This window comes from Cebus imitator, unplaced genomic scaffold, assembly GCF_001604975.1.
Source record: "Cebus imitator isolate Cc_AM_T3 unplaced genomic scaffold, Cebus_imitator-1.0 Scaffold51, whole genome shotgun sequence".
In the NCBI taxonomy this organism is placed as follows: Eukaryota; Metazoa; Chordata; class Mammalia; order Primates; family Cebidae; genus Cebus; species Cebus imitator.
Genome location: NW_016107366.1, coordinates 2072230 through 2083495, shown reverse-complemented (window position 1 = coordinate 2083495; position 11266 = coordinate 2072230). Strand labels below are relative to the sequence as shown.

General features: G+C 34.6%; 1 protein-coding gene across 1 annotated transcript in view; it reads left to right on the top strand.

Annotated features, from left to right (window-relative positions):
• LOC108303838 (structural maintenance of chromosomes protein 2-like) overlaps positions 1-11266 on the top strand; it is a 47492-nt gene continuing 36226 nt past the window's right edge. The window contains exons 1-6 of the mRNA XM_017527768.2: positions 1-94; positions 1917-2117; positions 4277-4393; positions 6578-6738; positions 10085-10232; positions 11174-11260. Of these exons, the coding sequence (XP_017383257.2) occupies positions 1926-2117; positions 4277-4393; positions 6578-6738; positions 10085-10232; positions 11174-11260 (705 nt within the window). The 5' untranslated portion in view covers positions 1-94; positions 1917-1925. The remainder of the gene's footprint in view (positions 95-1916; positions 2118-4276; positions 4394-6577; positions 6739-10084; positions 10233-11173; positions 11261-11266) is intronic.

Genomic DNA, 11266 nt, shown 5'->3' with positions numbered 1-11266 from the left:
CAAGGAGCAAAACAATGATTCTCAGCTTAAAATTAAGGAATTAGACCACAACATCAGCAAACATAAACGGGAGGCTGAAGATGGCGCTGCAAAGGCACGTTTGTGTTCATTTTTTTATACTTAATCAAATTTTTGTTTCTGAGCTCTTGAAAAATTTTAGAAAACTGCTTGATGGAGAACTCTATAAATATAAATGGCAGACTTACAGCTTGACATAAATTTGAGCTTGCAGCTCTTAACTGCTTTTCAACAATGCTAAATTTCAACAAATGGCACAAATGTTTTGTTTTAAGATTTCATTTTAATTATTTGTTCCCATCTACAAGGTGTATTTACCAAATGTTTGGTGGTCTCCCATAGAAATAACTTTTCACCACCAAATGTTGATAGAACTAATTACTGATGTGCTAGTAATGATTCTATACCTTGTTTCAAATTGAATTTAAAGAACTCACAGAGTTGTATATACAGGTAACCTGAAAAAGGACTGAATTGGCTTCCAGATGTCTTTGAGTGTCACTGCTGTCAGTATTTGCAACTTTATAAAAAAAAATCTGATGTTTAGCCAAGCAGTTATGTTTTCGAGGTTATCCCATGCTTGCTTGCTTTGATGTATCACAGCGCGTTTACTTTAGTGCTTTAAAGAGAACACGTGCATTTGCAGAAATTCATTGCTTGGTTGAGAAGCTGCATTCACATGGTATTAATAATTCATCCAGCATGTTTTCTTATGTCCAGGATTTTTTTAGCATCCTAAAAATACATGAACTTTAACTTCAGAAAGATCAAGAACCATACAAAGCAGTCTCTCCTTTTTCTGAAAGAATCGTGGAACTTGGTTTAAAAAACGTTTTTTATGGCTACATTATAATCTCCCACTTTATTACTATTGATTTCCCATTAGCTTAGTGATAGTGGACTGACTGAAATATTGCCAACGCCAATGTTACTGCTAATAGTTTTTGGTAATTGAAAATGCTAGTACTGGTGATTGCTAGGAGATTTTATTTACAATTGAAAGAGTAAAAGGAGAGACTTGCAAGTGGGGCTGCTAAGAAGTCAATGATTCTCTGAAAAACATTATTAATCAAAGATTTATTGCGTACCTGCTAGTATCAGATACTGTGCCAGGCACTGACAGTATAAGGATGAGCAAAATGCTTTCAGAGAGCTTACAGATCAAAAGGGGAAGATACACTAGAAATGATAATTTTATTTTGGGGCCTACAGGTGAGACCATATCCATGGAATTAAAACAGGTTAACAAATTAACAAAGATTGGATTCTGCCAGTGAGAATGAATCATAATTCTAGTAGAACAAAGTATTCTTTAAGCACTATAATTTGAACTGTATAATCAGCTGTATTACATGAAAAAGTATTATACTGTGCCTTTTTCAGAAGGGTGGGAGCAGGGACAGAGTCCAGGTTTAGGGCAGTTTCTTAGAATATAGTTCTGAGACAAAAATTATTAGGTCTCAGTCAGCGTTAGTTTCCTTAATTTTACCAAATCTATGACTATGAAAAGAATTTTAACTTCTCACAAGTTGTGTTTTTGAAGCAGTAGATGGAATTTGGTAAGTTCTAAAGGAGTTCTATCTGACTTATGTTTCACTCTAATGGAGATGCTTTGCGTATACTTTGTAAAAATTTCTCTGTGAGTTGACTTTTCTAATGCAAAGTAATAGGAAGATCTTTTGCTATACAATCTCTTGTTTCTGTAATCTGTGCTCCAGGTAAAAATATTCATCTTTATTCCTGTCAGTAATGAAACTCATTTTTAAAAATGAGTCATTGAGGGTTCTTTCTCTTCAGTATTTGATTCAAAAGTATTAAATATTTAAGAAACTGCTTTATATATATTGCTTTGTAAACTTTCATAGATCTGATCTCCATCTATTTTTATATGTGGCTAGGTATCCAAAATGTTGAAAGATTATGACTGGATTAATACAGAGAGACACCTCTTTGGCCAACCCAATACTGCCTATGATTTCAAAACTAACAACCCTAAAGAAGCTGGTCAAAGACTTCAGAAGTTGCAAGAAATGAAGGAGAAACTAGGAAGAAATGTCAATATGAGAGCTATGAATGTACTGACGGAAGCTGAAGAGCGGGTGAGTCAATTTCCTATGAATATCTGGCCACATTAGGACATGACTAGCATTGATAGCAATTACTAGAGTTAACCTTTTGCAGATGTCCTTGAAACTTTTCTTTCTGCTTTTTTTTTTCTCTTTTTGTCATTTTTTTCTTGTTACTCTTGTGTCATTAGTTGTTTTTACATTCTTTTACACCTGGAATGACTTTTCCGCTGGCTTTTGTTCTTTGTCAGACATTTTTGAATCTTGCTAACTAACTCCTTACATTTCTATCATTTCTTTTACTTGCATTGAAAATCCTTGAATAGGGTACGCTGCTGTTTGCCTAGTCACCAGTCATTCCAGAACTGCTTTCTCTTGACTCTACTGTCTACTGAAACTATTAGATAAGTAATGACTAAATCCATTATATACATAAATATTGTTTCACTAATCTGTAAATCCCGCAGCCTTTTCTCAGTTTTATGCTCTCATTTACTTGATGATGTTATTCATCTCCCCTAACCTGACAAAACTATGAGTCTGGGAAGAGAATTTACTGTCATCTAGTTATAAACTTCTATCACTAGAAAGATCCAGCAGAGGAAGCACTCCCTACTCTTAAGATAACCATAAGAAATAGCTCTTAGTAATTTTATATTAATGTTCCTTACCTTCCTTAATTTTGCAGAATTCTGTTTGAATTTGCAAATCATAGAGTAAAAAATTCATCTGCAACACTGATAATAAGAGCACAAAATTACTTTTAAGAATTTTACCATAACATTTTTTTAACTGTTATTGGCATGAATATGCATAAAGAATCTAGATTATGTTAGATACCAAACAGATGAATCATGCAGGTGTTGTGATCTCTCTCTAAAATGTTCCTGCTGGTTTTCAATTCTACATTAAAGCTTTGCAATATGTGGCATATTTGTGGAAGGAAAAGTTTGGTCTGAATTTGATCTGCATAACATGATGAAACTTGTTCACTTCTATTAATGAGACCTGAGTCTAGTATTTTTTTCAAAAGAATTTATCAACTCCCATCTCTTTAGCAGAGGGGAAGCCTGTATTGTTGATCAGCAGATGGGCTTTTATTTTTTTCTTGTGTTTTGTATCCGTCTACGTAAGCAATTACATGGATTTTCACGCAAAAATAAGGTAAAAATGTTGAGAGGAGGCTTGGGGAGTGTGGCCATAAAGGAGAGGGACAGCAAGGAAGACAGCAGGGCAGGCTAGAGATGTTCAAGGTAAATATGAAGCCTCCTTGAAATGTAGGGCTTTGAAGAGAAATGTGTTAGTAAGTCCCACTGCTGTTGGTGGTATGATTATCCCTCTACAGCCTTGCTCAAAGGAAGACTACTCTAAAGTGGTACTATTTGAGCTGAAATTTCAAGGAACCATTAAGTCAGATATAGAGAAAGAGCATTCAGGAAGGGAGATCAGTGCAGGGGCCATAAGACAATAGTGAGTTTATTACGTTCAAAGGAGCTATCAAGGACCAGATGGCCAGAACCTGGGGAGCAGTTTAATGCCATACAATCGAGGGATAAATGAAGTCCAAATCTCTTTATCCTCATACATTCAGGGCTTAAAACTTAGATTATGGATGGATGGGTGCAGCAAACCATCATGGCACATGTATTTGTATGTAACAAATCTGCACATTCTGCACATGTATTCCAGAACCTAAAATAAAAACAACAATAAGGTTCTATTTATGTAGGACTCTCATCATGGTGAAGGATCAAAATTTTGTTCACGTCACTGCTAAGGCTGATGTTAAGATGAGAGCTTTCAGGGCTACTTAAGTTTATACGTAACACTTTTTTTTTTTTTTTTGACTTGGGTGCTAAGGAGATAAGGAAGTATTAGTGGAGTCAAAATATTTTAAGAACTTGTCTTCTAAATTCTTGGTTCTAGCAATTTAATTTTGTTATATATATATATATATATATATATATGGATGATTTTACTAATTTTTTAAGAGTGTGTATATATACACGCACATCATATAGCATATATATAGTATATATTACAAGAGTATGTATAACTCTTAGTGCATTATATCTTTTTGGTAATAGGAATGTATATATCATAATATAAAAACAATGAAACCTGTTTATTTCTGACTGAATTCCAGAATAGTGATTTTATATTTTCACTTAATTATGTTTTCATTCTCACAGTATAATGACTTGATGAAGAAGAAGAGAATTGTGGAAAATGACAAATCCAAAATTCTTACAACTATAGAAGACCTTGACCAGAAGAAAAACCAAGCCCTAAATATTGCATGGCAAAAGGTATTTGAACCCCAGAATATTGTTTTGTTTTACTTGAGGTGGCAAGGATAAAAATATATTATCAGGGCATTTTTACTCAGTGAGAAATCTGAAATGGCTGATCTTTGTTTGAGTGAGGCACATGTTCACACCTTAATTAAAACCTCAGACTTTTTAAATGCATTTTTTCTTTTTCGACTTGACTGCCACCCGATGCAGACGTTCTTGTACCTCTAGAAACTGGACAATAAACAAGGCAAGTTTAGTATTCTCTTTTACAAGATGCTTACTCAACAAAATCCCAATTCCATTTTTGTATTATGACAACTTGGGCAGATCTCAGGCTTCTTAACTTCCTCTTCCCTGACTTCATATATCTGTCTCCTGTAGGATAATTCCTTAGCCTCTCATGCAGAAGTTTTTCCATTTTTACCATAGTAAAAGACTCTTGTGCCTTCTGGGTTTTAATTGGGCACATTGCCTCTTTTTCTCTTTGTAATTCTGTAGGAACTTTATCTTCAATAATGCAGCACAATTATCTCTTTTAGTCACCTGGTTTTTTTTCTTCTCTAAGCCTTATTTTCAGTGCTCCATTCCCTGTAGTATTTGTCCCCTTTAAAAATGGAAGCAAAAGGCTGACCCTGTTATTGTTGTGCAGCATGTCGATTTAACACTAGATCTTAGAGGTTTTTTCCTTCTTTCCCGCCAGGGTTCCTGGACTTAGTACAAATCAGAGTCTATTGTCTGCGCATAACCTGCTCTTCCCCAGTAACCACAGTTATTCCAAAGCAAGTAACATTTAATTCAGTGCTTATTATATTCTAGTCACTATTCTCAAATTAATTTTCTCATCTAATCTTCACAGTAACCTAGTGAAGTAGGTACGGTTATCATCAGCGTTATATTCTTCCCTCTGGCTTCAGGCAGACTTGACTAAGTGACAAAGCCAGAGTATTCTAGGCTTTTTTTGTTTCTTCCTTGTTTCCTTCATAGCCTCGACAGACTTGCAGAATTCTATTTTATTTCGTCTTTATATCAATCTATGAATATTACTTATTTTCTATATAGCATAGGGCTCTATTCTTCTCTGTCCATTCTCTTTTAGAGGAAGTTTCACACTGGGTCCACGGTTATGTTCAGGTTTAGGAGCATTCCTGTCTCTTGGTCCTGAGCTGCCGCTCCCCCACTTGGCTTAGAACCTGCTTCCACTTTGTAGGATATTATTCAGCAGGTGTGGGATTGCTCTTAAAATGTGTGTTGCTGAGTAAATCTATATTTAGTAGTACTGCTTGAGTCTGAGATGTTCTTGTTACTGTTAATATTCATTAAAAATTGTATTTACATTTGAATTTTGTAAACCTGCATTTGAATTTGGAGATTTCTCTAGAGAACTTGGCTGTCAAGTCCTTGTGTATGTGTGTGTGTTACCCTTTCAAGTTTGACTGCTGCACTAAGAATATTAGTCATGTCTTTTAAGACAGATGGCCAAATTCCCAAATCATCAATCAAGTGCATGTGAACAAAAGTTAGTTAACCCTATTAGAAGCTAGGTTTTTGGTCCTAAATCTCTGTCTCCTTCTGTGGCAAAACGGGGGCAGGCCAAACAGCTTTCTTTTTTCTTGGGATCTAATCCTATTTCTGGCCCTCACCAGCTTAACCTCTTCATCTAGGAGATGAGGCATATAGAAAAGAAACCTTTAACACCTTGAACAGATCTGGTCCTTCGATTTCATGCCCCTTTTTCTCCTGGGTCTCACCCTAATCTGCTTAGGCCTTTAGTAACCATAGACTCATTCTATCAGTCAAGAGGAAAAAGAAAAGTTTGTAAGAGAAGACTTTATTCCAAAAAGACTTTTGTTTGCTTCTCTATTTTGTCTTTTATTCTCATGGGATACAATTGTGTGTATCTTGATGATTCCTGCAGTATGTTCTACCAAAGTATCAAAACTTTGGAGTAGAGTTAGAGGTGTACATTCTAGTTCCCCTGGAAATTACAGCAGGATTCAGGAATTCATTTTTGTAGAGGGCCAGATACTAAATATTTTTTGCTTGTGAGCATATCCAGACTTGTCACATGGGCCATAGTTTGTCAGCCCCTCAGAGTAGCAGACAACAAAATAGACCTGCTGTGTTGCATGTACATATATCAACAATTGATTCTTCTTCTTGGAAAGCATTGCTGATGTTTTAATTTTTTTAATCCAGGTGAACAAGGACTTTGGCTCTATATTTTCCACTCTTTTGCCTGGTGCTAATGCTATGCTTGCACCACCAGAGGGTCAAACTGTTTTGGATGGCCTGGAGTTCAAGGTTGCCTTAGGAAATACCTGGAAGGAAAACCTAACCGAACTTAGTGGTGGTCAGAGGTGAGGAATCACTTTGCAATATTAGAATTTTAATTCCTCTTACTTTATTATAATTCATCTCATTACCTCACAATTGTATTTCTGTTTTAATTTGCTTAACTACCTTTGCATGTAGAATTTAAAGAGCCTAAGATATAAGAATAAACATTTTGGTAACATTTGATTTAAATAGCAGGTGACAAAGGAGAAATAAGTAGTACATAGAAAATTAGACAAAATGTTTTTTAAAAAAAATCTATTTTCAAATATTAGAAAATGAATAGTCCAGGACAAGATGAAACAGAAATGCTGAGCCCTATGTTCACCTATGTTTTTGGACTTCAGATGCAGAATGGGAACCCAAACAGAGGTCAGTGGTCTGACTTAAAAAGACAGATTAGAATTTTTCAGTGCCCCAGAGTGCTACACCTTGGTATTAGGTCTCTACTGTCCCTGAACTGAAGACTAATCTAGACACACCCTAAGAAACTGATCTACATGTTACTTATTTGTCAGAATAAAGGCCAACGTTCTTTCAAGAAGGTTTAAAAAAAAAATTGAGATACTAAACAACATAACCACAATGTCCAGCATGTAATGAAAAATTAAATTAAAAAATCAGTAAGTAGAAACAAGACTATAAAATGACAGATGATCAAAGTAGGAAACAAGGAAGTTAGAGTTTTAACATTAATTTTCAAGAATTACAATAAAACATGAGCATACTGAGGGAAATAGAAGCTACTAAAAAAAATTAAGTGGACCTTCCGGAGATTAAAGGTTCATTGCATGAGATTAACAGCTGTAAAAGAAGAAAGATGAGTAAATTTCAAGACACAGCAATAAAACAATGTATTCAAGCTACACTGAGAAATAAAAAACAGGGGAAAAAAACACCTTCAGTGTCCTATGGGAAGCTGTCTAATGTACAAGTAATTGGAGTTCCAAAGGAGAGGAACAGGGAAGATGGAAAAATACTTGAAGAAATTATAGCTCCATATTTTCCAGATTTGATGAATTCTGTAAACCCACAGAATTGAGTTCTTTCAACCTCAAGGATAAACAGAAACATACAAAAGTGTTGAAAAACAGTGATTAGGTGGAAAATCCTAAAAGTAGCTAGAGAAAAAGACATATTATACACCAGTGAACAAAAATAAAAATGACTTGAGACTTCTTGTTAAACACTGCAAGCCAGAAGTCGGGAACATCCGTAGAGTGTTGAAAGTAAAACCTATCAATCAACTTACTTAAAATTGCATCTCTAACAGAAATATTCTTCAAATTGAAGACAATATGAATACTTTTCAGACAAAAACAAAAGCTGAAAGGATTTGATTTAGCAGAACCATACTACTGGAACCTTGGATCTGTATAAAGGAAGAGTGTTGGAAAATAGCGTGGATTTGGAGTTCCAGGCACTTTTCACCCAGCCTTACACAGTGATTCAGAAAATCAAGGTCATATGTCCTCACTCCTTACCTGCAGATAGCCAATTAAAACCTTCTGAAAGGAGGTTGTGAATATTCACATAATTGAAATTAGTGTTTAATAATTTTTTTGCTCCTGCAGGATATATAATCCATAAACCTTGAATTGTTTACGTCCTGTAATACCATCATGTAACCCTTTTTTATGTACATAGAAAATATTGACACTTGTTAATTTTTCTTATAACCCCTTTTATCATTTTTATGAGTGGATATATATTTTACTTATATTTTTACGATAGATAAGGTTTGTAAATAATTTAATAATCGAAAAGACAGCTCCTGCTGCATGTTCATCAAAATTGAATTTTATAGTTTAGATCCTAATATCTTTAGCTGTATTTGCCAATCCCTAGAAAATGTTTTGAAGAAAATAAAAAATGTATGCTTCTCTTCTTATTGGGACCTATAAATTACTTCCATAATTAAGATGCTATAAAGTTATTTTTAGTTATACCACTATACAGCATGGCAGTTAAACCCTCCAGCGTAGCAGATTTTAAGTTTAAAATTCAATACTTAAGACACTCATCACAGAGAAAGACAATGAAACATAATTTTAGTTTGGCTTAATGACCTTAGCTCCCATTTTAGAGGTGATTAACAGTCTCAGTGTGATTGGTTTTGATTATACTGTTTTATTCTTTTTTTTTTTTTTTTTTGGCTTTTTTTTTTTTTTTTTGTACTTGTGCACACATTTTTTTCCCTGCTTACATATTTTTTAATAAATACCTGTATTACAATGCAGCAAGCCTTGGGCTGGGTACAGTGGCTCACGCCTGTAATCCCAGCACTTTGAGAGGCTGAGGTAGATGGATCAGTTGAGGTCAGGAGTTCAAGATCAGCCTGGCCAACATGGTGAAACCCCGTCTCTACTATAACTACAAAAATTAGCCAGGCGTGGTGGCAGGCACTTGTAATCCCAGCTATTCAGGAGGCTGAGGTGAGATAATCACTTGAACCCAGGAAGTGGAGGTTGCAGTGAGCTGAGATCATGCCACTGCATTCCAGCTTGGGTGACAGAGCAAGATTCTGTCTCAAAAAGAAAACAATGCAGCAAGCATTGTGTTGCCTATTCTCGTACTATATATGCCAGGAGATACTTGAAGTTAGTTACAGAATATTAAAAATGTTACTCTAATTTTTAGTCTAATATGAAGTATTTATAAATATTTTGTATCAAGACTTTTTATGAATTATATATTTTTAAGAAAAAAATAGAAGTATGATTCTTCGTACCAGATTAGAAGGAACTGCAGTGAGCTAGAAGAGAACTGAAAATATGCTGTGTAACTATAAATTTTACATAAGCTTGTTTGAACTTCTGACAGTGATGTACTTAGACTAATGGGCCATCATCTGTACAACTTCCTCACAGTGGTGCCAAAACTATATAGAGAGTGTGTGTCTGTGTTTGTCTGTATATGCATGCTTACATAAGTGTACATTATGAAAGTTTGAAAAATGACATCTAACCCCGTTACTGTTATCAAGACAATAGCTGTTGTCTTAAATAATTACATAGCCCTTAGTCACCTGCTACCTGTGCTCTAATAAGCGAAATGGGGAAGGAAAAGAAAAAGAACTTTTAAAACTAAGATGATCTTAAGAATAGGTACCAAATGTAATATGACAGTATTAAAATTGTCTTATGAAACCAGCATGCTTCTGAAAAGACGAAAAATGGAAAGCTAAAATCAAATATTTTAATACAACAAAAGTGTTAAAGTTTGAAACTCAAGATTATTTTTTTAAATGACTACCTTTCACATAAATCTGCTGTATTCACAATAATAGGATCACATATTTGCTTCAGTGTTTTTGATAAATGATAAGATCAATTTTTTATGGCTTTTCTTCCACTGACCTTTTCTTAGGTCTTTAGTGGCCTTGTCATTAATACTGTCCATGCTCCTCTTCAAACCTGCTCCAATTTATATCCTTGATGAGGTAGATGCAGCCTTGGATCTTTCTCATACCCAAAATATTGGACAGATGCTGCGTACTCATTTCACACATTCTCAGGTAAGAACCAGAAAAGAATGTCTCCTAAAAACTGTTCTTTAGTAGTAGTCAAATGTTAGTAAGATATTTAGGGCTGATAAATACTAAAGCATTGTGTATCTATTTAAATATACTCTTATTTAATAGGCATAGAAGGGAAAAAGGTTCACTATTCCTTTTAAAGAAAGAGCTAGGCATTAAAAATGTTAGTTGTAGCATGAGGGAGATTCCAATTTAGTCATAATACAGAATTGATTTAGGGTTAATATTGTTTTTCTAGTTAGCTGCCATAAAGTTGTACAGTCAAAACTGTCTCAGGAATATTTAACTCAGGTATTGGAAAATCACATGACACTTGATGGGAGAATTTAATTTCTATGGCCAAAAAGTAGAAGAAAGCCTCTTGAAGCCAAGAACAGTTTATTTTTATTGCACTATTGCTTTAGGAGCTGAGGCTGCCAAATATGTTTGCATAAATTATGCATCGTACAACTCTTGGGACTTCACTCATAGTTACCATGGATTGAGTATTTATTATAGCAGTGTTTTGGCAAATAACATTGAACTGGGGGGTAGGGGGTGCCTAAGTATTCAAAAGTTCCATTTGGGCTAGTGGTGTGCCATAGGAACTTGAAACCTCTAACATTATTAAAATATATAAGAAAAAATATTTCACTGGAGCAGCTGTAGTTAGCTGCAAAACTGAATGCCAGCTACAAAAGTTAGCAACAAGCAGTCAACCACCAGGAAGTAGTAAAACTGGGTAACAAAGGATTCAAAGTAAAATTAAGAGATTTCTAAAACAATATGGAAAGCTAGCATTCATTCAGGTACCTAATATAACTGTTTAAAAAAATAGGAAAAGCAAAATGATCTCCAAACAATTCTTGTCCCCAGTATAAAGGAGTAAACGTCAAATATATCACAAAAGTTTTTTATGCTTTTTTTCTTTTTTCTTTAAGTTCATTGTGGTGTCACTAAAAGAAGGTATGTTCAACAATGCAAACGTTCTTTTCAAAACCAAATTTGTGGATGGTGTTTCTACAGTAGCCAGA